The 21017-nt window shown below is 35.2% G+C and overlaps 3 protein-coding genes across 5 annotated transcripts; all 3 read left to right on the plus strand.

The window, feature by feature from the left end:
• Nucleotides 1-8239: 8239 nt before the first annotated feature.
• Nucleotides 8240-9864, plus strand: LOC141693557 (purine permease 3-like). 2 transcript variants are annotated; one of them, XM_074498698.1, is made up of 3 exons: nt 8240-8694; nt 8806-9131; nt 9319-9864. In XM_074498698.1, exons 1-3 carry the CDS (start codon nt 8289-8291, stop codon nt 9331-9333), a joined length of 747 nt encoding a protein of 248 aa, XP_074354799.1. In that variant the 5' UTR covers nt 8240-8288; the 3' UTR covers nt 9334-9864. The 2 variants fall into 2 exon arrangements, with proteins under 2 accessions (XP_074354799.1, XP_074354798.1); XM_074498697.1 differs by lacking the exon at nt 9319-9864 and having other exon boundaries at nt 8806-9279.
• Nucleotides 9865-10722: 858 nt separating this feature from the next.
• LOC141693127 (purine permease 1-like) lies at nt 10723-13858 on the plus strand. Of its 2 annotated transcripts, none has more exons than XM_074498133.1 (3): nt 10723-11241; nt 11634-11887; nt 12932-13858. In XM_074498133.1, the coding sequence occupies exons 1-3, from the start codon at nt 10830-10832 to the stop codon at nt 13280-13282; spliced, it is 1017 nt and encodes a 338-aa protein (XP_074354234.1). In that variant the 5' UTR covers nt 10723-10829; the 3' UTR covers nt 13283-13858. The 2 variants fall into 2 exon arrangements, with proteins under 2 accessions (XP_074354234.1, XP_074354233.1); XM_074498132.1 differs by having other exon boundaries at nt 11562-11887; nt 12932-13857.
• A 1094-nt stretch (nt 13859-14952) lies between these two features.
• On the plus strand, nt 14953-17781 carry LOC141693693 (uncharacterized). Its single transcript, XM_074498847.1, has 4 exons — nt 14953-15330; nt 15519-15685; nt 16510-16709; nt 17503-17781. The coding sequence occupies exons 1-4, from the start codon at nt 15140-15142 to the stop codon at nt 17596-17598; spliced, it is 654 nt and encodes a 217-aa protein (XP_074354948.1). The 5' UTR covers nt 14953-15139; the 3' UTR covers nt 17599-17781.
• Nucleotides 17782-21017: the final 3236 nt, after the last annotated feature.

Consider the following 21017-nt stretch of genomic DNA (forward strand, 5'->3'; position numbering starts at 1 on the left):
TCCCATATATATACTCTCGCCACTCAACAACTCTTTTTGGAAGTAAAACAAACACTTTACACCTATCAGCCAGTAAATAGTTAAAGCAGTAGTTAGTGGGCACGAGAAATAAGCAGTAATTATTGTGCACATGCAGTTGTCAAGGCAAACACGTTTCTCACTAACCAAATGATTATGACTATTTTTATCTCACTTAATTATTTTCTGATAAAATATGACCGTTACAGTAAAACCACAAATAAGTCAAGTAAATAAATAATGCCACATAAGCATCAGAGTTTCCATCAGGATTTGCATCGGAACTTGACTATTATCAGAATTTAACGGTCATCAGAATATGGCTTCTGTACTCAAAAAGTGAATGCCTGTTTCTGTGATTTTTCATACAAATACTGACTTGTTTCTTCAGAGTTTAATCATCAGAACTTGTCCTCAGAATTTATGCAAATAATACTTAACTGTTTGTCAGAAACAACTTGATCACCATAGTAATTTTCATCATTCATATGGAGTGAGAGTGTGTGCATTTGTAAATGATCAGATAAAGATTAAAGTCTGATAAACTTCAGTATATCTTAGAAATAAGGCATAACTAAGAAAAGTGCTTAAAATCTGTCTTTAATTTTGAAGTCTACTATAGAATAAATTTATGCAAGATTCCACCTCAACTATTTGTGCTCATTTTATGCATCTTTTGACATTCTTTTTACAGTGGCTTCTCAGTGTAAGTGAGTCACAACTGCTATCAGAATTTATGCTATTATCAGAGTATTTCTCCAGTAATCAGAGAATGTGAAAAGTCACCAAGAAAAAATTATTTGCTTTTCTAATGCATATAACTTAATACCAGCAATACAGTTGGGTCTTCCCTTTCACATATTTACTCTAGATCTCAAAGGAGTACCTGACTTCAATTTCTTTTCTTTTCTTTTCTTCAGATAAGTGAGGCTCATAGAGCATGTTGTTCATCCTTAAGATTTAATGACATCAGAATTTGACAGATAAGAAACAAAAATCTAGTTTGTGACTTAGTAATAAGATACACAAAGTAAATTTGACTAAGCTCAAAATCAGAATTTGCTTGTGTAATTGATTCCACATAAATAACTAATTCAAATATTGGATTTCTAGTTGGTTAAAGACTACTAGGTCAACATCTAACACAATAGTCCTCATTGGATTAAATAGTCACAGAACATTCAAAACACTATCAGAGTATATAGAATCACATCAGATAACAATCAATATTTAATATATTACAGTTTAAGAACAGATTACATAAAGATAAGACAATATGTAAACACTAATCATAAAGTCTGATGCATGAGAATAAAGACTAAGTAGATTTTGAGAAAGAACTTGAAACCATTCCAAGTTCATTTACCAGTCTTGTAAAAGTAGCTTCACATAGTGGTTTTGTGAAGATATCTGCTAGTTGTTGATCTGTTGGAACAAAATGCAATTCCATTGTACCTTCCATCACATGTTCCCTTATGAAATGGTACCTAATGTTGATGTGCTTTGTCATTGAGTGTTGAACTGGATTACCTGTCATAGCAATAACACTTTGATTATCACAGTAAATGGGTATTTTAGAAAATTCTAACCCATAGTCCAGTAACTGATTCTTCATCCAAAGAATCTGTGCACAACAGCTTCCTGTAATAATATATTCTGCTTCTGCAGTTGATGTGGAAATTGATTTCTGTTTCTTTCTAAACCAAGAAACCAATCTGCCTCCAAGAAATTGGCAGCTTCCACTAGTGCTTTTCCTGTCTATTTTGCATCCTGCAAAATCTTCATCTGAGTAACCTATTAGCTTAAAATCTGATTCCCTAGGATACCACAATCCTAGATCAGCTGTACCCTTGAGGTACTTGAAAATTATTTTCACAACTATTAGATGAGGTTCTCTTGGATCATCCTAAAATCTTGCACAAAGACAGGTAGCATACATGATATCAGGTCTACTTGTAGTTAAATAGAGTAAAGAGCCAATCATACCTCTGTAGTTCGTAATATCTACTGATGATCCAATATCTTTATCTAACTTGGTTGCAGTGGCCATGGGAGTGGATGCAGTTAAACAGTCTTGCATTCCAAATTTCTTGAGTAAATTTCTGGTGTACTTGGATTGATTTATGAAAGTACCTTCTTCATTTTGCTTGACTTGACGTCCCAGAAAATAGCTAAGTTCTCCCATCATACTCATTTGATATCTTGACTGTATTAGCTTTGCAAACCTTTCACAGAGTTTGGCATTTGTAGAACCAAAGATGATATCATCAACATATATCTGTACCAAAAGTAAGGTCTTTCCATGATTGAGGTAGAACAGTGTTTTATCAATTGTGCCTCTGTTAAATCCACTTTCCAGAAGAAATTGAGCTAAAGTCTCATACAATGCTCTTAGAGCTTGCTTAAGGCCATAAAGTGCTTTATCAAGTCTGTAGAGATGATTAGGAAATTTCGGATCTACAAATCCTGGAGGTTCTTCAACATATACCTCTTCTTCCAATTCTCCATTCAGAAAAGCACTTTTCACATCCATTTGAAAGACTTTAAACTTTTTGTGAGCAGCATAAGCCAAAAAGATTCTTATGGCTTCCAATCTAGCAACTGGAGCAAATGTTTCATCATAGTCAATACCCTCATGTTGAGAGTAACCTTTAGCAACCAGCCTTGCTTTATTTCTTGTAATTATGCCATCACTGTCAGTTTTGTTTTTGAACACCCATTTTGTGCCAACAATGGATCTGTTCTTTGGTCTTGGCACTAGGGTCCAGACTTTATTTCTTTCAAATTCATTTAACTCTTCCTGCATTGCTTGCACCCAATCAGCATCTTGAAGAGCTTCTTCCACTTTCTTTGGTTCAGTCTGAGATATAAAGGAATGATAGAGACATTCATTTGATGTTGCAGTTCTAGTTCTGACACCTGCTTCAGGATCTCCAATTATTAAGTCAGGTGTATGTGCATTAGTCCACTTCCTTGCAGATGGAAGTTGTTATCTAGAACTGGATCCTCCCCCATGATCTATGCTGTCTCCATCAGCATTTCTGATGCTCCCCCTGTAGTTATGCTCTCCGAGACTTCAGAATTTGAGTTGGATCTTTCAGGATTTGAAGAATCAAAGTTTCCAGAATTATCAGAATTTGGTTCATCAGAACTTGATGAATCATAACTTGAGTTGTGGTAGGATCTTCATCTTGCTCCCCCTGAACATGTGCATTTTCCCTTGGAGTAGTTACCACAGTTTCAATGACATCAGAATTTAACCCGTCAGAACTTACAGGATCAGGATTTAAGCCATCAAAATTTAAATCTTCATTTTCGAATCTCAGCTGATCATGATCATTGAAATCTTCAAGCCCAATAATCTTTTTATCATCAAAAGATACATTGATAGATTCCATGACAACCCTTGTTCTTAAATTGTAGACTCTGAAGGCTTTTGTGGAAAGTGGATATCCAACAAAAATTCCTTCATCAGCTTTTAGATCAAATTTTGACAGCTGTTCAGGATGAGTCTTAAGAACAAAACACTTACATCCAAATACATGAAAATATTTCAGATTTGGCTTCTTTTTCTTCACCATCTCATATGGTGTTTTTCCATGCTTGTTTATGAGTGTAGCATTCTGTGTAAAATAAGCAGTCTGCACAGCTTCGGCCCAAAAGTAGGTTGGCAGCTTTGCTTCATCAAGCATAGTTCGTGCAGCTTCAATGAGAGTCTTATTCTTTCTTTCTACAACTCCATTTTGCTGTGGAGTTCCGGGTGCAGAAAATTCCTGCTTTATTCCATGCTCTTTGCAGAACTCTTCCATGATTGAATTCTTGAACTCAGTGCCATTATCACTTCTTATTATTTTAACAGAATCTTTGACTAATTTATCCAGCTGTCTGAAATGATCAGTTAGAGTAGATGCAGTTTCATTCTTCTTGTGCAAGAAATACACCCAAGTGTATCTTGTGAACTCATCCACTATAACCATAACATATTTCTTCTTTGCAATGGACATGACATTGAATGGACCAAATAGATCAACATGCAGTAAGTGATAAGGCTCAAGAATTGAGGATTTAGTTTTGCTCTTGAATGAAGATTTTCTTTGTTTTGTCTTTTGACATGAATCACAAAGGCCATCAGGAGCAAATACTGATTTTAGCAATCCTCTCACAAGATCTTTCTTTACTAGATCATTTATGTTGTTGAAATTTAAATGAGAGAGTCTCTTGTGCCAATTCCAGCTTTCTTCAATTGATGCTCTACTCAACAGACAGATTGCAGAACCATCAGAATTTGTTGAAAGTCTGGCTTCATATATGTTACCATGTCTGTAACCTTTCAGAACCACTTTGCCTGTAGAATTACTTACAACTTCACAGTGTTCTTCAAAGAAATCCACATGATAACCTCTGTCACATATTTGACTCATACTTAGCAGATTGTGTTTGAGTCCTGAGACAAGAGCTATTGTTTCAATGATGACATTCCCAAGATTGATATTTCCATATCCCAGAGTCTTTTCCATGTTGCCATCTCCATAAGAAACTCCTGGGCTAGCTTTCTCCACAAAGTCTGATAACAGGGCTTTATTTCCAGTCATATGTCCTGAACATCCACTGTCCAGAACTAGGATGCTTTTCCTGTTGCCCTGCAATCACAAAGACCATTATTGGTTAGTTTTAAGGACCCAAACTTGCTTGGATCCTTTGGCCTTTTTAAGTTTGTTAGCATTTGCATCGGATTTAATTTCAAAGTTTATGCTAACATGCTGTTTATCAGACTTTATATCAGACTTTGTATCAGAATTTACACTAGAAGGAATTACACTAACTTTCTTCAAAGAAGGTTTTATTTGATAATAATCATAGTACAAACTATGATATTCCTTACAAGTATAAATGGAATGCCATAAACTATCACAATGAAAATAAGGATTTTGTGGTTTAAACCTAACAGACTGACTCTTAACTCCTGATCTAGGAGGTAAAGAGTTTATATCTTTATTTTTCCTGCAAAAAGAAGCAAGATGGTTAGAGTTTCCACATTTATAGCATTTCTTTCTAGGAGCATTAGGAACAAGCATATAATTATTGCTTTTATTCACACCTTCCTTTCCATTCCTATTTTTCCTAGCTTCCTTTACCTTGTTCATATTTCTAATCTCTTTCAGCTTATGCTTAAACTGCTTCTTTGTCATTCAGCCTATGTTAACTTCAGCTGGTTTATCCTGTTTTAATTTGTCAGAAGTTGACTTTTCTTTGACTTTTATCTTAGAATCTTTCATCTTTTCAGAATCAGACTTAACAGTTTTTGCTACAAACTTAACAGGATTTACCTTTGGCTTAACAGTCTGTTTAACAGTAATCGGCTTAATTTACAAAATTTCTTTCTCACTTTTATCATCTCCATAACCTAAGCCCTCTTTCCAGTTTCCACTACTTAGTATATTCTGAGTTGTTCTACCAGAGTTAGTCCAAGTTTTGATGATTTCTCTTTCCTTTTCTAATTCAGATTTAAGAGATTTATTCAGTTTTAGCACTTCATCTCTAACATACAAAGCATCATCTCTTTCTTTTTGAGTTTGATGGAACATAACTAACTCTTTTTTCTAAATAGTCATTTCTGTTTTTAAGAGCAAGACTTTCAGATGTTAATCTTTCACATGTTAAAGTCTGATCTCTAAAACTAATGAACATGGTTTTAAGGTATAATCTCAACTCAGTAATATCATCAGTATGAAAAGCAAAGGTTGTTTGAGGTACCTTCAATTCAGCAGTGTCAGTACTGCTATCAGCATTTTCCATCAAGGCATAGTTCACCTCATCTTCAGAATCTGAAGTGTCTGTCCAACTTTTCTTCTTTGTGACAAGTGCCTTGCCTTTATCACTTTTTCCTTTCTTGCATTCAGTAGATATGTGGCCTCTTTCACCACAATTGTAGCATTTGACATTTGAGTTATCTCCTCTGTTAGACTTTCCTCCTTTGCCTTCAGACTTTCTGAACCCTTTCTTATTAGAACTTCCAGCTTTCCTGGAAATTTTTTTCCCCTTTCTGAATTTCTTGTAGGCTATCTTTGTGATATCCTTCACCATAAGAGCACACAGTTGCATCATCTCTGCATCAACATCAACTTCAGATAAACTTTCAGTTTCTGAATCATCATCATCAGAATATGATGACTCTGAATCAGACTTTATGATGAGAGCCTTTCCTTTGCCATTCTTTGAGGCAACAACTTTAGAAGACCCCTCCTCAACTTTAAGAGCAACTGTCCTTGACTTTCTTCTATGCCTCTTGCTCCTTTGATCCATCTCAAGTTCATAATCTTGAGCATACCATAATTTCATCAAGAGTAGTTTCAGTAAGGTCATAGTTGTCTCTTATGGTAGTAGACTTCAAATCCCAATTTTCAGGAAGAGCTAAAAGGAATTTTAGATTTGAATCTTCAAGATCATATTCCTTGTCCACCAGTGACAGATCATTCAAGAGTTTGACAAACCTGTCATATAAATCAGTTAATGACTCATCAGCTTTTGAGTCAAAGTGCTCATACTCTTGAGTGAGTATAGTCCTCCTGTTATTTTTGATTGGATCAGTTTCCTGGCATCTTGTCTCCAAAGTATCCCATATCTCCTTTGAAGTCTTGCATCCAATTACCCTGTTTGACATGACATTATCAATTGCACTATGCAACAGATGCCTTACCCTTACATCTTTGGCAATAGATGAGATGTCTTCAGCTGTGTACTCACTTTTCTCCTTTGGTATGGTCTTTGCTGGTTAATCAGCAACTACAACAGAGAGCTTGGTAGGCTTATGTGGTCCATCATTAATTCTATCAAGGTATTCTGGATCTGTGGCTTCCAGAAACATAGCCATCTTCACTTTCCATATGGGATACTCATATGTCTCAGTATGGGAACCCTAATAGTCTCATATCGACTGTGGGTTTGAGTGTTTTGAGTATCTTGAGTTTTGGTGGGTTTAGTTGGAGTTTGTGTTTCTTCAGACATGATTGATTGTTTGGATCTTATTGTATATGTGTTATCAGAAAGGCTCTGATACCACTTGTTAGGTCACACAACACTATAGAAGGGGGTTGAATATAGTGTTTATACAATCAAATCGATTTCAACACAAGTATGTAACAAAGATCAAGTATATTCAAATAAACTCTGTTACAATAGAACTGTTGTTCTCTCTCAGTGATGAACAATATCACTAAGAGCTGCTAGGTTACAATGTATATTATTTCTCGTGAATGATAACACATATAGTGTAAACCCTAAGCTGTGTTTATATAGTACACAGTTACAAGATATCATCCAATTGATATGGAATATAATTCTGTCTCCTAAAATATATCAATCAGATATCTTCTACAAGTCTTCTAGTCCTCTAACTCTTCATGCATATCTTCTTTTGTTTTAGTCCAGATCTTCTCCTGTAAATCAGCCATATTCCTTATCTGAAGTCTTCCCACACTTAAGTCCTGAAATATATCTTCTGACACCTTAAGTTCTGATATTAAGTTCTGACTTCAGTAAGTTCTGATTTCAGTAAGTCCTGATAAGTCATGTTGTTAAGTTCTGAAAACTAAACACAAATCAGATTAGACATGACATCTCAAATATATCTAACAATTTCATTATAAATATAAAATAAATTTTATTGAATTAATTTAAATTCAAAAATATTTTCTTGAACCAGGCCTCATATTTCATTTCGCCTCAATCCTCATAATATCTAACACCGGTCCAGCAGGATTGGAGCCGACTTACATTGTGGGCCAGATATTAAAATTGGGCCAAAAAATAGAGTTGTTTTTATAGGTTGTCAGAACTACTCAGGTCCAATGACGGCCTCCAGAGCAGTGTTTCATGAATAACGAGTCCAGTTAATGGGAATCGGAACATCACGCTTTACTGACTTAGTGTTTGGATTATTAATTTTGGTGCATGGGACGAGAACTCTGGGACTTTCACTAAACAAGGAAGTAAAAATACTTGAAATAGTAGTTAAATTTTTGGTTGTTAATACGTCAGATCATCAAATTAGTAACGAGTTTCAACTAAATTACAAAATTACACAACACAAAAATAGCCCTCAATTTTAGGGAGCCCAAGTCAAATTCAGTTTCCGGGGCCCTAACATAGATATTCAACATACTTGCATATAAATCCAAAAATTTGGGGAAGCCTCGGATATTGGAGGTAAGTCTTGCTCGCCTACAGAGAAACGAAAGCAACTAGAAAAATAATCTTTGGAATTTTTGGAAATGGAAACAGGTACTCAGGTTTCACCTCATGATCCAAGCCCCTCTGTGAGAAAGGCTCTACTTGTTTTAAGCTGCATAGTCTTTGCTATAGGAAACTCTGGTACTCCTCTAGTCATGCGCCTCTACTTCATCCACGGTGGAAACAGAGTCTGGCTATCGCGTTGTCTTCAAAGTGCTGGCTGGCCATTTATTCTCGTAATACTAATCGTTGCCTTGTACTGTCGTCGTGCCCCCACGGGTGACTCCAGTGCCAAGCTCTTTAACATGAAACCACGCTTGATCCTGGCCTCGATTGTCCTTGGTATACTCGTTGGTGCTGGTAATTACCTCTATGCTTATGGCATATCGAAATTGCCAGTGTCCACATCAGTACTAGTAGTTGCATCACAACTTGCCTTCACTGCAGGTACACATTTATTAATATAAACACTTCTAAATATTGTAAGGTGCTAGCTTAGGCTGTTGAGTGAAGTCAATAGTATTTGCCACTAGCCAATTACTAAATCTTCTATTGCAGGTTTTGCATTTCTACTTGTCAAGCAAAAATTCAGTCCATTTTCGATCAATGCTGTTGTTTTACTGACTATTGGATCTGGAGTACTGCCATTGCATACGAGCAGCGACAGGCCAGAAGGAGAGTCCAAAAGTGAGTACTTGACGGGGTTCATTATGACCCTTGCAGCATCGGCCTTGTGGGGATTTATATTGCCATTGATTGAGTTGACATATCAGAATGCTAATCAAATTATTGATTTTCCGCTGGTGATGGAGATTCAATTCTACACAAATCTGTTTGCTACTTTGTTTGGCACTGTGGGGATGCTCATCAACAATGATTTCAAGGTATTCTTATCTTTTAACAATCTCGTAAGCAGCTCAAACATAAGTTAGCAAACAAGATTGAATGTTTGAGTACATAATACAGTACTAATGTCCTGCAAATTTGAGTTAATATAAGATTCTCATGAATACTAATAATCGAGCTAGTTGTAGTACGACTAACTCTAAGCACGTTATATATTTCTTACAGGGCTTGCAATATTAGATGTAATCAAGGTTAATTCAAGATTAGTGGCTAACTAAACATTTACAGATATAAATTGAATTAAGACAAATTATCGATAATGAGGTCAGACGAATGTTGCAGCACTACAACACACTCCAGCAGCTCTCTGTTCTGAGCCAATCCTTTCCAATCAGCAAAAGTTGCACTGAGCTTAAAGCATTGGTCCAAGTTCTCTTCCTGTACCTTGGTCTAGTGCGTTTGATTATCACCCCTTTACACCGTGTTTAAAGTTAGATGATCGAGAGAGAAAGATTAATGTACGGGTCATTTTAGTGCAGAAAAATTAAAACTCAGGTCGTTTTCTTGCTTATTTATTTGGCAAGTCATTTTCTAGTCTTCATTTTGTTTTATATTCTGTGGATCGTCTTTGTTATATGGCATCATTGTAGCCGTTTGCTTCCGGTCATAGAAGTTTCGGCTGTTATCTTTTACGACGAAAAGTAACAGAACAAAAATAATGAAACAGAATAGCACATTTAGCAGGAATGTAGTAGTTCTGTATGTGCAATGTAGTAGGGGATAGTTATATCTTAGAATGGCTTGTGATATAATAGGGGATAGTATCAGATTTCAGTTGTGTAGTCTCTGTTACAAAAAAAATAAAAAAAATGCTCGACTTCAATGGTTATTACTTCTTGAGTGTTCTAAAAATTGGTCAACCCGGACGAGGATTCAGGTGAGTACTCGGAAATCGGAGGTGTACTGATTCAGATTTGAGCGAGTACTCGATCGACGATTCAGGCGAGTACTCGGAAATCAGAGGTGTACTGATTCAGATTTGAGCGAGGACTCGATCGAGTCCTCATATGCTGAAAATGAGTATTCGGATGATTACTCAAATTTTGGAGGCACAACCGAGTAGATCCATATGGAATACATCAAGATTTTAGAAGATTATTTAAAATCCGGATTCAATGATCCGAACATTTTAAAATATGAATTGGATGCCGTCAGATTTTAAAGTATTGTTTAAATTCTCTTTCGAATATCCGAATTTTCAAGGATTTTTCTTTATCTAAATTATCACAAAATTTTGAAATCCAAAAAAATCATGTAAAATCTAATTAAATACACCCTTAAATATGTGACGGCATCTTATCACAATAATATTACATGCATCCATTTTGGATGCAAATTTATAAATGAAAAAAATAAATAGACAAGAGAAAAGAAATTTTAATTTATGGGGACATAAGACAAATCTTGAGAATATTTCTTTATATTTTCAAATTTTGAGCGGACACTTTTATATATTTTTAAAAAAATTAATAGCAAAAAAGTATAAAATTTAATTTTACTTTAGACCGGTTTTCAAATGGTAAATTTACTTTGGCTTCATTATCATCTTACATGATTGCACTAGCACAAGTCTTTATATCTATACGCCCTCTAACAATAACTCACAGTCTCACACCACAAACACGTACAACTAAAAAACACGGGAAGGGATAGAAGATCCGGACTCACACAAAATCATGGTGAACATTGAATCCGAAACTCATGAAACCATAAAGCTTAGCCCTTCTATGAAGAACATTTTATTGTTAATAAACTGCATAGTCCTGTCAATCGGGCACTGCGGTGGTCCATTAGTCACGCGTCTCTACTTCATTCACGGTGGCAAAAGAGTCTGGCTTTCGAGCTGTCTGTTAACTGCAGGCTGGCCATTCATTTTCGTGATTTTCGTAGGCATTTTCTGCTTCCGTCGCGCTATTATTGGTGACTGCACGACGAAGCTTTTCAACATTAGGCCGCGCTTGTTTCTAGCCTCTGCTTTCATTGGTATTCTCACTGGTGTTGATGACTATATTTATGCGTATGGTGTAGCGAGATTGCCTGTCTCCACAGTTGCGCTAATTATCGCATCACAGCTTGCCTTTACTGCAGGTAATTTGCTTACTTTTTTTGGTTTTTCTAGTCTGTGCTCGTGGGTACACTGTATACGTTAACAACTTCAGTGACATATATTGATTGGTTTTAGTCTCATTAATAATGATGGACCCTGTATGCACAAAAATTCTCACCAATAAACAACGAGTGGAAGTTAGTGATTAGAATGTGCTCATCACGTGCATTACAATTTGTAGTATCCGTAGAGTGTGTCCATGTGCACACACGAGAAGGACATATTTTACTTTTTGAGTTTAAATAAGGGAACAAGAGTAAGAATTAGAACTTATGACCTTATTCAAATAATTTCACTGCAGGTTTTGCGTATTTACTTGTGAAGCAAAAATTCAGTTCATTTTCGATCAATGCTATTGTTTTGCTGACAATAGGATCAGGAGTACTAGCTCTACACACGAGCAGTGACAGACCGGATGGAGAGTCGAAAAGAGAGTATGTTTTAGGATTTGTAATGACACTTGGTGCCGCGGCTTTGTATGGATTCATATTGCCATTGGTCGAATTTACATATCAGAAGGCAAAGCAAGTTATTGATTATCAGTTAGTGATGGAATTTCAAATGGTTATGTGTGTTTTCGCCACTCTGTTTTGCATAGTAGGAATGCTTATCAACCATGATTTCCAGGTATGTTTTTTCTCAACTCTGTTACTTTTTTAATGCTTGATCAGTGCTTCTGTAGTTATGTATCTGCAATTGATGTTATTTGATGCTAATACTAAGTAGAACCCGGCTAAAGTGATATTCTTGGTACCGGAAAAAATGATCACTTTAGAAAGGTTATCGCGTAAGAGGGGTTTATATACCACTGATTACAGTTAAGTCTCTTTAAAGTAATAGGGTCGGGACCAAGAAAAAATATTACTTTAGCGAGTTTATTACTTTACCGGGAGTAAAAATACACTGTGTCTGTCCTTTATGTTGGGACCGGAGAAAAATATTATTTTAGCGAGGTTATTACTTTATCGATTATTACTTCATCGAGGTTTAACTGTACTACCTGTGACCCGGGGACTGCTGTATCAATCTGATTTCCTTCACCTCATATTCTTTCTGCGAAATTACTGAGAAATCTGTATCCTTGTATTTTTGTGGTAGATTTTTTCCTTTTGGTACCAAGCCATTCAACAGAATAAAGGAGAATAGTCCACAAACGCAGCTTGAACGTTAGAATTGTGACTATGACACACAAGAAACAACTATTATTTCTGACTTAGACATACTGACTTTTATTATTTAGATATGTACTGGGGGTTGGGTTCGATTTTTGTCCCAACAATTATCAGCCTTACATTTCTTACGAGAGGTAGGATTCGATTTTTCTGCAAACACCAGGCATATGTTTAGTCTCAGAGTACAACTAATCGAGATCAAGAAACGGACCACCACTACCCGTATACTGTGCTATGCATCTCGTTACCAGCATGAAAATATCGAAACAACAGACAAATTTATCCGCAAACAAAAATAATCAAAACTTATGTCGAGCAGAATTTGAACTAAAACTCAGTAAGATGTTCACGATCTCTTATGGAATTCGAATGAATAAAATTTATAACTGACCAAACTCGAAGGTCTATTTTAAGTCTGGAGCGCAAACTTTAACTTCTAACAGTGTTTGTTTTGTGATCAGCAAATAAATTTACTAATTTAATGTCTAAATGTTCGCAGGCAATACCAAGAGAAGCAAGAAATTTTGAACTAGGAGAAATAAAGTACTATGTAGTTTTAGTCTGTAGTGGATTGATCTGGCAATTTTTCTATTTAGGAGCGGTAGGAGTTATATTCTGCTCATCATCGTTGTTATCGGGTATCATTATAGCAGTTTTACTTCCGGTTACAGAGGTTTTAGCTGTTATTGTTTACCGAGAAAAATTTCAAGCAGAAAAAGGAGTTGCTCTCATTCTTTCTCTCTGGGGATTTGTTTCTTACTTCTATGGCGAAATAAAACTCAACAAAAAATTAGAGAAGAAACGTCGAGCTAATATGGAACTGCCTACGAATCAGATTGCAGTTCCATGACTGTACTATCTAGCTAGCATGTACAGTACTGTTTGTGTACCTTGTGTAATAGATTGAGAACTTGCCCGTGGAGTCCCCGGCTTGTCTTGGCTATAGACGGACAAGACTTGTGTCTAAGGCTCCTCATATTAAGGGCCCAAAATGTTCAAATCTCTGATATAAAAATATATGAAGTTGCAGGGTAGATGTAGAGTAGGGTCTTATAAATTGATTTCGACTAAGGCCACATCAACCTCGGACGAAGTGTCAGAAATGAAGACAAGAGCTAGAAACGTCTGCCTGTTGAAGCCAAGTTCAGTGCAACTGAGTCTCAGCCTTTTTCTTCTGAATGTGAGTGGTGAATATAATGGCAGTTCATCATGACTCACTATGAGGAATGAATATAAAATTCAATGATGGATGTCAAGAGGGTGTCAACGTCACGTGGCATGATGTGGTTTGACACTTTTCTTAGCACTACATTCGATTGTTGAGATTGTTGAGATGTCATTGGATGCCTAGTGAGTTAACATGGAGTACCAACTTTTTTTATGATTATCTTTGTGATCCCATTAATAAATAAATAATAATATCTCTGATATATTTTATTTTACATTTATTTTGTTAAGTTTGTGATGTTGGCATCCCGGAAAACTAATCATTGGAATGTTTTGCGAAAACAAAGTGTCAAAATTAATTTTAAAAAAGAAAACATTAAAAATAATATTTTGATTACATGTTAAAATTGGCACTCCTGCGTCATCGGAGATGCTCTCGTGCATACGTGAGATTTGTGTTCTGATCAGTAGCAGAATCCCTTGCCATTATAATTCTCATTAAAAAAAAATTTGTATTTGTTTTATTTTTGACCCAACGGAGACAAGCTTTAGCTTTCACATTATGATTTATGAAGCATAATAACAAGTCATTTGCATGCATTTTGATCTGAGAAGTATAATAACTACATGCATCACACAATAACACTACAATGAAAAAACCATAATCTTTTCTTTTCATTAATATACTATCAGAAAAATTCAAATGCAAAAATTTACACAAATATATGCCCAGGCGAACACCCATATTCAAAATTCTCGACCTCTTTTTACTCGAGAATAACTAAAACTGTTTCAGTTTTCAGTATTTTTTTATTAGACAACGTTAAAATATAATATAAATCTTGTTAAAACCTTTTTCTGATGAACTGGTTATTAAGATATCACAATCCTGACTCAAGTTCGATTATCCACAACTTTTCGACTCATAAATCAGCTTTCGATTGACAGGTAGTGCTAAAATATTACTCCCTGTTTTTTAATATATGACGTTTTGGCGCACATATTTAGGAGGGTTGACAACATAGTTAGAATTATTATTTTTAAATAAAAATATGAGATCAAATAAAAATTTTGAAAAAAATTATTTTAATTATATAGTCAAACCTCCTAAACATGTGTGTCAGAAAGTCAAAAGTCATATATTAAAAAACAAAAACACCGTGAGTAATATAATGCAAATTTCAAGAAAACACCACAGGAAGATCTTGGTCTCATCTCATCTACCAGTCTTCCCAACTAGTTTGGTGAAAACAAAACTACTTTCATTTTCATAATATAATTATTTTAATTTAATGCATGTACAACTAGCACGCCTTACACATTAAACATCAATAGTGGACTCTTTCTTTTCAAAGTAACATATCCATCCATTCCCCCTTATAAAGTACGGACTATTATTTTTCAACTGCAATCTTGTTCCAATCTCAACAACTCTTAAAGAACACTTCAATTTTCTCCCTCCATCCTCATAATACAAACATTTCCAGCTCCAATTCAAGCTCTTGCAATTTTATCCTGCAGAAAATTAACACATAAAAAGATGGCAACTTCTTTGGTTTCTACAACTTTGGCTAGCACAAACGTTAATTTGGTGCCAAGATCTCGGATTGTTTACGTAAATTCGACTTGTCATCAGCCGATCGGATTGCATGGATCTGTAATCTCAGGCAAGCGATGCTCGTATCGTCGCGATTTCAATCGACTGCCAAAAGTTATAGCTAAATCAAGGAGGTATGAATATGATCAGTTATGCTGTTATGATGTGTTTAAAAATATGTGCTTTGACTTTTTCTCGAACCCTTGACATCCGGTAATGAGATTATGTTATGATTTTTTGGTTTTTTCTCGAACCCTCGACATCTTGTAATGAGGTACGAGGCCAGATTTGTTCTGGAATGACGTGTTATGTATTTTTACAGGAATGTGGTTGTGCACAGCAGTATAGTTCCACCAGAAGTTGACATACCTTCTCTTCCAGCTTCAATTGGTGTTCCTGATCAATGGCAAGCCTGGTTAATGGGAGCTGTTGTTACTGTTGGCCTGCCATTTTTGACCAACAAGTGGGGCCCATTGTTGGGGTGGATGGGTAAGATTCAAATCTCAATTGTTTAGACATTATTTTGTGATTATATGGGCCTAATGTCAGATTTGTATTAAGTTAATTTTGTGTTTAAGCGCGTACCTAGGTGGTTTGAGTGTGATTATGACTAGAGTTTAAAGAATGTTGTCACCTAGATATTTGACACGACATAGTTAGAATTATTATTTTTGAGAAATTCTTTTTTCTGAATAAAAATATGAGATCAAATTTTTTATTCACAAAAAAAAAATTTCAAAAAAAAATTATTTTAATTATATGGTCAAACCTGCTAAATCTGTGTTCCAGAAAGTCAAACGTCATATATTAAAAAAGAGGGAGTAGTACCTTTTATAATTTGTCTCATTTTATCTACTCCCTCTATATTTTAACTTTTTTACGCATTTACAAGTGTTTTGACCACATAGTTAAAATAATTTTTTTTTAAATCTGAATAAAAGTAATAACTTAAATTTTTATTTATAAAAATATAAAATATAAAAAAAATTAATTTAACTATGCGGTCGATGCATCTTGAAATGTGTGCAGAAAAGTAAAATAACAACTAAAATAAAACATTTTAACAGAAAAAACATTTCTTAATTTTCCGAAAATAAAAACGGAATTTAACGATAACTAAGCTGATTGAAACCGGTAATTTAGGTTCTTACCCCTAAAGATCTGAGGTTCAATTTCACCTCAAGCTCGTATTTAAGCAGTGGATTGATGTTCCAGTCGAGAATAATAAGAAAATAATTTTAATATCGAATAAATATAACTAATTTTGACGTATAATTTCACTGATTATACGAAACTGATTTTGAAAAATGTAGAAAAATTAAAAGGAACATTACAGACAGCAGAAAATATAACAGAAGCAGTGGAGGATATGGCCGGGAAAGTTGACAAAATGGTCGAAGAAATGGAGGCCAGCTTGCCAGAAGGAAAGCTCAAAAATGCTTTACATAATGTTGAACTTGCTGCTGAGGAAATTGCCAGGGATGCTGATCGACTTGACCAGTTGATTGATAAGGTAATTTCATTCTACCATGATCATCCCCTTCATTTCTTCATTTCCGTTTCAAAGTTTTGTACGGTATATAGCCTCTGTAGGTTAGTAATCTCGGGATCGGGAAATTTTATTAATTTATCGAGATTAGTAATTAACCGGGATGAAATATGTATTTCCTTTATTAAGTTCTGATCAACGGAAATTTTAAATTATTTGAATTTGACAAGAATCAAGTAGCTCTAAAATATTAGAAAAAAATTATTTTTTAAGATCTTATATTATTTCCAACAGGGTGTTCATTTTTAAGACATAAATTTAAATTTCGTGCTAGGATAAATTGTGAGAATATTGATATTGGTCATCTTTGCGATATAAATTTGGGTTATGAATTTATTGGGATCGGCAGTGAGTCGAATTTGAATCTCTCGCCGGCTTAGATAGTATGTAAGTAAAGAAACTGGTCGCTCTAAAACCTAAAAAAGTTAATAAGAGATCATTTCCACCATTTATATTATTATTATAACATGATTATTAATTTATTTAGATTTTGCTATACTAAACTAAAGAAGTTGGAAAAAGATCCTTTCCCCGATTTTATATTATTATTATAACAAAATTACTAATTTATCTAGATTTTTGTTGTACTAAATGTCCATCTTATCCTGGACTTGGTGTTAAAAATATCACAAAAACATATTTCATATGAATAATTTGTTTTTTTACTAATTGTAGAGCCATAGTTTGGATTTAGCGTTACATATTTTACAATTTTAATATTACTAATAAAAATTTAATGTGTGGATTATGTTTGAAGGTTCAAGAAATGGAAGAAAAATTCGAAGATTTGATTGAAGAGGGCAATGAAGTGGCCAAGGAAATAAAAAGCTCCAAAACAGATCTAAAAAATTGAGGAGAAAATTATTATTTGTAGTGTGAAGTAGGACATTCTTGTGAGACGAAAGGCTACTTTATTTCTGGAGTTGTAGCTTGTTTTCTTTTTATTTAATTGGAATATTCTGATATAATTCTTTTCTTTATGGCATATAATTTATATGTAATTATGTAATTTATAAATTGGAGATGATTTTGAAAATGAATGGGTCGTTCTAGTATAAAAAATATTTAATCTTAGAACCAATTCAAATTTGATTTTTTCTTTTGCTAAGCAGAATATATAAACGGGAGAATTAAAAAAAGTTGTAACATTGACCTTTACAGTATGACAATTTTTTTTTCCGAAGTAAACCCGCAACCGCTACCCTTTTAGGTACGTACCGGAAAACCCCGCGGATTTACGTAATAATCTGGTTTACGTAATAATCTGCAAATCAAGTGAATCAAAATAAATCGCACTCAAGTAACATACTCCGGTTCAGCAGGTATAATCATAAATTACCCTCCCCAGAGATTCGAACCTGTGACAAAGAAAATAATTATCCACTCTTTAACCAACCGAGTCAACCCTTGCGGACGAGTGATTTATCTATGATAAATTTAAGAAAAGATCGAAGATAAAAAGCAAAATGATAACGCACAACCAAATCAGTTACCGAGTTATCTTTTTTGCCACAAATTGAAATTGCATTACTGATTCAAATCAAATCATCGATCATTACATGTAGAAAGTTTGACGAGATATTCCCTGACACCAAGCACGTTCAGCTAATAAACTATAGTTTCTCGCTATAAAGTGAGATACCTTGTTCGCGGAACGTTTGACAAAATTTAACGTAACATTACGTTCTTTTAAATTATCTAACAACCTCCTGCAATCGTCTATCAACCTACCCAAATATGATAAATTGACAGATGAGATAAATTGACAGATGAGCAACGTACTGCCTGCACCTAAGCTATCTGTCTCCACCTCAACTGATGTTCATTCCTTATTCTTCAGCCAACTTAATGTTTCCCTAACACCAAGGGCTTCTGGTAAGACTGAGTCAATATCCCCTTGCTTGCATACTAACTTAGTCTATATTAAACCGCCTACATGGTCTCTAGCAATCAAGGAATAACTGTACCTATTAGGATCTATAAACAATGCAACATCAGTATTGATCTTAACCGTACCTTCCGGTGGTCTCTGTCATTGCTCTCTGCCATCTGACTGGGTCATAAATCCAAGAAAAGTGTCAAATGACCCGTCCTGAGAAATTCTCCATTGATTAAGATATAAAAATGCTGATTCTACAAGTTCCTCAGATTCCAGACCCTTTTGATTTCACACAATGTCATTCCGATTCCTCCATAGAGTCCAGCAGATCATGATCAGTTTCTTCAGATTTGGTTTTGTACATCTCTATATTACCATTTTTAGCCACTGAATGAGTGTACTGCTGTGATGATTATGAATTCCGTATCCTGTGAGTTTCCAACATTGTGCTGCAAAAGGACAAGTTATCAGTGTATGAAGCACCGTCTCCTGTTCTAAGTTGCAGACTGAACAAAAAGGATGCACGTTCACTTTTCTAACCCAGAGCTGTTCCGTTGGAGGCAAGCAATCTGCCATTGCTCCATATAAAATTTTTTACTTTCGGAGGGATCCTCAATCTCCTACTTCGCACCTCCCCATTTCCATTTCCATAGTGTCGATCTCTGTCTGCACTCAAAACTTTATACGCACTCTTGACATTATAATTACCCAACTTCTCTTTATTCCAGAACCATACGTCTTTGTCGTTGTTGTCCAGTGGAATAGAAAGGATCTCATTCGCATCCCTTTCAGAGAATATGTCCTTTATAATGTCGATATCCCATTCCTTTTTATTAGAGATCATGAGAGTTGCAATAGATTTTCCTTCTATTTCTTCATGAGCAGTTTGTATATAAGGATTTTTCATATAATTCATCCATGGATCATTCTTTATACTAACATTATTCACGTTTCCCACTCTACGAACTGCACATTTCTTCAATAGTACTTGAGATTCGAGAATGCTCCGCCATATATAGCTTGGATTGTTTCCTATCTTAGCTGTGAGAAAGAAATTATTAGGAAAATACCTAGCCTTGAAAAGCTTACTTGCCAAACTAGTTTTATCTGTTAGAAGCTTCCACCCCTTTGTGCCAAGTAGTGATATGTTGAAGTCATACAAGCGTTTAAATCCCATCCCTCTTGCTACTTTGCTTCGACACATTCTTTCCCAGCTCATCCACCTTATACCAGTTTCTTTATTTGGATTTGCCCTCCACCAGAACTACGACATTAAGCTTTCAATATTTGAACATAACTTTTTAGGAATTAGAAACATACTCATGGCATGATTTGGCATTGATTGTCCTACTGTCTTCACCAATATCTCCTTTCTTCCTTTTAATATCGTCCTTTTGTCCCATCCCTCAATTCTGTCTTTCACTGTATTTTTAAGATAGCCTAGAAAAAACTGTTTTATTACGACCCATTATGCTTGGCAGTCCCAGATAAGTAGCATCCTTTTTTGGTTCATTAAAACTCAAGATTGAGTAGATTCTACGTCTCATTTCAGATGGGGTATTCCTACTAAAGAAAGCTGATGATTTATCTGTATTTATCTTCTGGCCCGAGGCTCCTTCAAAGACGTTGAGTAAATGATTAACCTGAATGGCTTCCTCATTTCTTGCCTTGCAAAAAATATATGAGTCGTCAGCAAAAAATATGTGGGATATTATGGGGGCACCACGAGCTACCCGGATACCCTTAATGAGATGCCTACTTTCGTAATTCCTTATCAGTGTTGTAAAAATTTCCATGTAAATTAGGAATAAATATGATGACAAGGGATCGCCCTGGCGTATCCCTCTCCTTGGTTTTATATTACCAAACTGTTGACCTGCATGACAAATCTGATATTCCGCAGAGTATATACACTCCATACATAACCCCACCACTCTCACATTGAAACCGAGTTTAGATAGCATCGCTTCTAAGAAATCTCACTCCACGCGATCGTACGCTTTACTCATTTCAAGTTTCAACGCCATCCATCCTGTCTTGCCCTTTATTTTTTTTCATGTAATGCATAATTTCGTGAGCAATCATAATATTATCCGTTACTAACCTGCCAGGAACAAAGGCACTTTGAGTCTCCGAGATAATATCATAAAGCACATTCTTAATTCCGTTAGCCATCACTTTTAATACTATTTTATATCTCACGTTGCATAAAGATATAGGGCGTAGTTCTGTCATAACCGTGGGGTTTTTCTTCTTTGGAATCAACACGATATTAGTCTCTGCTACATTGTCCATGAACTGTCCTGTAACAAAGAAATTCTGGACCATACTAACAATGTCAGAATCGACTATATTCCAGTATTTCTGATAGAAACCGAGACTCATCTCGTTCG

Source organism: Apium graveolens, chromosome 10 (genome assembly GCF_009905375.1).
Source record: "Apium graveolens cultivar Ventura chromosome 10, ASM990537v1, whole genome shotgun sequence".
In the NCBI taxonomy this organism is placed as follows: Eukaryota; Viridiplantae; Streptophyta; class Magnoliopsida; order Apiales; family Apiaceae; genus Apium; species Apium graveolens.

Bases quoted from the DNA above. Each gene is read 5' to 3' on its own strand.
- LOC141693557 (XM_074498697.1), top strand. From the start codon at position 8,289: ATGGAAACAGGTACTCAGGTTTCACCTCATGATCCAAGCCCCTCTGTG. The intron at 8,695-8,805 runs GTACACATTTAT...CTTCTATTGCAG, and splicing joins ACAACTTGCCTTCACTGCAG to GTTTTGCATTTCTACTTGTC.
- LOC141693127 (XM_074498132.1), top strand. From the start codon at position 10,830: ATGGTGAACATTGAATCCGAAACTCATGAAACCATAAAGCTTAGCCCT. The intron at 11,242-11,561 runs GTAATTTGCTTA...ATTTCACTGCAG, and splicing joins ACAGCTTGCCTTTACTGCAG to GTTTTGCGTATTTACTTGTG. The intron at 11,888-12,931 runs GTATGTTTTTTC...AAATGTTCGCAG, and splicing joins TTATCAACCATGATTTCCAG to GCAATACCAAGAGAAGCAAG.
- LOC141693693 (XM_074498847.1), top strand. From the start codon at position 15,140: ATGGCAACTTCTTTGGTTTCTACAACTTTGGCTAGCACAAACGTTAAT. The intron at 15,331-15,518 runs GTATGAATATGA...GTATTTTTACAG, and splicing joins GTTATAGCTAAATCAAGGAG to GAATGTGGTTGTGCACAGCA. The intron at 16,710-17,502 runs GTAATTTCATTC...TTATGTTTGAAG, and splicing joins TTGACCAGTTGATTGATAAG to GTTCAAGAAATGGAAGAAAA.